The sequence below is a fragment of the Olea europaea genome, chromosome 11 (assembly GCF_002742605.1).
Source record: "Olea europaea var. sylvestris chromosome 11, O_europaea_v1, whole genome shotgun sequence".
Taxonomy (NCBI): domain Eukaryota; kingdom Viridiplantae; phylum Streptophyta; class Magnoliopsida; order Lamiales; family Oleaceae; genus Olea; species Olea europaea.
This window is the reverse complement of record NC_036247.1, coordinates 13,195,493-13,199,631: the sequence shown is the minus strand read 5'-3', so window position 1 is coordinate 13,199,631 and position 4,139 is coordinate 13,195,493. Positions and strand designations below refer to the sequence as shown.

General features: G+C 35.8%; 1 protein-coding gene across 1 annotated transcript in view; it reads right to left on the bottom strand.

Annotated features, from left to right (window-relative positions):
* Positions 1-595: 595 nt before the first annotated feature.
* Positions 596-4,139, bottom strand: part of LOC111404484 (alpha-amylase 3, chloroplastic-like) — a gene marked incomplete at its 5' end in the record, with an annotated part of 5,546 nt that continues 2,002 nt past the window's right edge. The window contains 2 exons of the mRNA XM_023033283.1: positions 596-799; positions 963-1,212. Coding sequence (XP_022889051.1) covers positions 611-799; positions 963-1,212 — 439 coding nt within the window. The remainder of the gene's footprint in view (positions 800-962; positions 1,213-4,139) is intronic.

The following is a 4,139-nucleotide window of genomic DNA, read 5'->3' as shown; positions in this document are numbered from 1 at the left end:
AAAAAAAAAAAAAAAGTCAAATATAGAGCTGGGGATCCTATTCCAGAAAACATTGTGATTTGAAGTTCAGAATAGGAGACAAATGCAGAAAAGGGATATAATTGCTCAACAAATCAAAATATCATCTTTTTATAACTTTAGAAATAGAAAAAGGCTGTTAAAGACATTTTTCCCAACTGAATGATAACAGTTCAGCCTTTTGTAAGAAGGAAAATATACAAGCTAATTCCAAATTAGATGCCTGCAATATCGAGATTGGATTAGATTAAGTGATCAAGTTTTAAAAGACCTGTAGCACAAAATGGAAAAAAAATGTGTGAATTCCACTTTCAGAAAGATAGCTTAAAAACCTAACCTAGAGGATTACTATGGAGAATGGTAATTCTACTAAACAGCCCAAGTAAGCAATATCTTTTACAGCTTCGAGTACAAAAGGATTCGACTTCAGCATGCAGCAATCTAATAATTCAATATTTTTATGAGCTATGATGGTGTCTCTTTTCTTTTGGTCAACAGCCGAAATGCATGTAGTATTTTTCTTAGGAGTCCCTTCCTTATGCCAAAGAATTGAATATTATTGAATTACTTGATTAGTGAAGAAGTTAATGATTTACTGAAAAAAACCAACAGCGAAGTGCACAGAAAATGATTTACTAGATAAGTAACGAGGTCCAACCTGAGTAGAACCAGTATCATGATTCTCAATAAAAGTAACAGCACGAGATGGCCACCACCCCACCACCCCAGGAGGTTTTCCTTTCTCATCTGATAATCGCCAATATTCACATCTTCCAAGTGCCTGAGCGATACAGAAAAACAAATGCTCATACAGAGGAGTCTTCTGTTTATCCTAATCTCATGTCCAAAGATAATAAAGTAGGTAATCGGAAAAAAAATAAATACAAGAAAGAAAAAGAAAAACCCAAAATCAAAATAAGAAATCGTGTAAACAATAAGCTTACAGAATGGAGAATCCCTTTTGTTGTCACATCAAAAGCCCCAGCAGTTCCATTAGTAGCATTAATCCAGTCAATGATCCTCTGTCTATGTCCATCTTGATTGTGATCCATTTCATCATACGTGTAACGAAGGGAATCCCAGTATTCTCCTACGGCAAAGTGAGGCTCACTTGCTTCCAGGTAGTCCTTGACATAACCACCCCAAAACCCCCGCGCAAAATCAAGCCTCCATCCATCATAACCAATTTCTTCTCTGTATGTCCGTAAATACTAGTCAAATGTCAGCACCTTCCATACCCATTTCATGGGACGAGATATATTTTATGCATACCGCAGAAAATTATTACAGTATATGTCCAAGTAAAAGATAGAAAATAAACAAAAACTTGGTTTTTTCCCCAAGACCCTGATTTATTTACATGCATGAACAATCTAAATTATAAAGTGGGGATGCATACTTAAATGCAAACTTAAGATACTAACAACCTAATTACCTGCAAGGATCTAACAACCAATGGTATTAAAAAGATGCACATACATACAATTCCTATCTTACCGGCATTAAACATAGGTAGAATTTACATTTAGAATTAAGTTTTTGAACTACCAAATCTCTAAACTATCTCCAGTTCGTCTGGATTATTACTACTGTAATTGGTCCTAAAAAATATTAGTCATTATGGAATGCCGAGAGTGATAGAGGAAGAAGACCACAGTAAAAGGGATGAAGAAAACTCATATAAAGTCTTAACCGAGTACAATTATTTAGAGGACAGAAATAAAGTATCAATGATCCAGGTTACCAAACTTAAATATATTCTAATCTTCTAAACAAGGAAATAAAATATATGTTAACAATAATAGTTTCATAAGATAGGGTAGTCAATAATTCTTCAAATCAGCACCAAATATCTCGGAATCTTCAACACTCCCCTTCAGGCTGGATGATACAAGTTAAATAATCCTAACTTATCCACCATTTTCTCAAACACAGGTTTAAACAATTATCGCAGTACACTTCCATGGGCTTATTCTCCTGCATACCAAGTTCATCTAACAGTAGTTTTAACCACATTATTTCACAAATTCCGTGTGCCAACCTGTGCACTACTTCTGGTCACAATTGATTACTTCTTACTTCTCCAAGTGACTAAATTTCCCCACACAAAGGTACAATAGCCAGTTGTAGATCTTCTGTCCATTCGTGATCCTGCCCAATCAACATCGGTAAACGTTTTAATAGATCTTTCTGAATTCTTTTGGAAGAAAAGTCCAACTCCAAGAGTCCCTTTTAAATATTTCAAAGTCTGATAAACAGCTTTCATATGCTCCTCAAATGGGGCATGCATAAATTGACTTACAACACTAACTGCAAAGGCTATGTTAGGTCTGGTGTGTGACAGATAGATGAGTTTACCCACTAGACGCTGATATCTTCCTTTATCAACAGATGTACTTCCTGAGCAATCCCCTAGTTTGTGATTGGGGTTTATAGGTACATCAACTAGCTTACTTCCTAGCATTCCCGTTTCTCTTAAAAGATCCAAGACATACTTTCTTTGTAAGGTGAGATTCCACTCCTTTTTTAGCAACCTCTAGTCCAAGAAAGTATCGCAAATGACCTAAGTCTTTTATTTCGAATTCGGTCGAAAGAGCCTTCTTCAATCTCTCCATTTCTTCATAGTTATCACCGATCAGGACTATATCATCTACTTAGACTATTAGAATAGTGATTTTACCACCTGAGTGTCTGTAGAATAGTGTATGATCAAACTGAGCCTATTTGTATCCTTGTTGACATACAGCTTTCATGAACCTACCAAACCAGGTTCTTGGAGATTGGTTTAGCCCATATAAGGATTTTTCCAATTTGCAGACCTTTCCTTGGATCTTAGCTTCATCAAACCCAGGGGAAGCTCTATATATTTCTTCTTCCAAGTCCTCATTCAGGAAAGCATTTTTTACATCTAGTTGTTAAAGATGCTAGTCTAGATTTGCTGCTAGTGTCAGAAGGGCCCTCATTGTGTTTAATTTTGCAACTAGAGCAAACATTTCTTGATAGTCAACTCCATTGGTTTGTGAGTNAAACGGTTAGTGGGGTTGTGTAATTATGTATCCGGGTAGGCATTCTGTTGATAAGGTAACATGCAGTAAGGACTGCATATCCCCAAAAATATTTTGGAACCTTACTGGTAAACATAAGTGCTCTAGCAGTTTCAAGTAAGTGATGGTTTTTTCTTTCGGCAATACCGTTTTATTGGGAAGTGTTTACACACGAGCTTTGATGTATAATAGCTTTTCAGTGAGAGTTTCCCAAAACATGATTGAAGTATTCCCGGTCATTATCAGTTCGAAAATTTTTTATCCTTGTATTAAACTGGGTTTGAATCATAGAGTAAATTTTTTTTAAAGGTTTGTGCAGTTTCAGACTTATCTTTTAATAGGAAAACCAACATACCCTTGTATGATCATCAATAAAAGTTATTAACCAACGTTTGTCTGTAATGCTCTTAGTCCTAGAAGGGCCCCATAAGTCATTATGTATTAAAGCGAACGATGATGATGATTTATAATCATGAGAGGAAAATGAAGAACGAGAATGTTTAGCTAGTTGACACACATCACATTGATAATTATCTTTATTGTGAAACAAAGATGGAAATAAATACTTAAGATATGAAAAACTAGGATGACCTAAACGACGATGCCACAGCATAAGAGTTCTCTAGGGACAAGCTCACAGCTTGCAGTTTGAGCTTATTTATTCAAGTAGGTGTCCTCCAGAAAATAGTATAGCTCTTCACGTTCTTTAGCATTGCCAATACTGTTCCTGAAGTCAGGTCCTGAAACAAACATACTGACTTGGTAAAGTTCACACTACAATGCAAATCATTATTTAATTTGCTAATAGAAAGCAGATTGCACGAAAGTTTTGGAACATGTAAAATAGATTTTAGTTCCAAAGATGGACTTAGTCTAATAGTTCCAATTCCAGCGATCGGGGAGAGTGACCCATCTACTCTTTTTACTTTAAAATTTTTTGGGCATGGTGAGTAAGAATGAAACAATTTTCCACAGCTTATCATATGGTCTGTGACTCCCGAGTCAATAGCCTAATGTTCAGTACCCTGCCTACTCGTCAATGCTGAAATATAATTACCTTTTTCAGCCAACAGACTG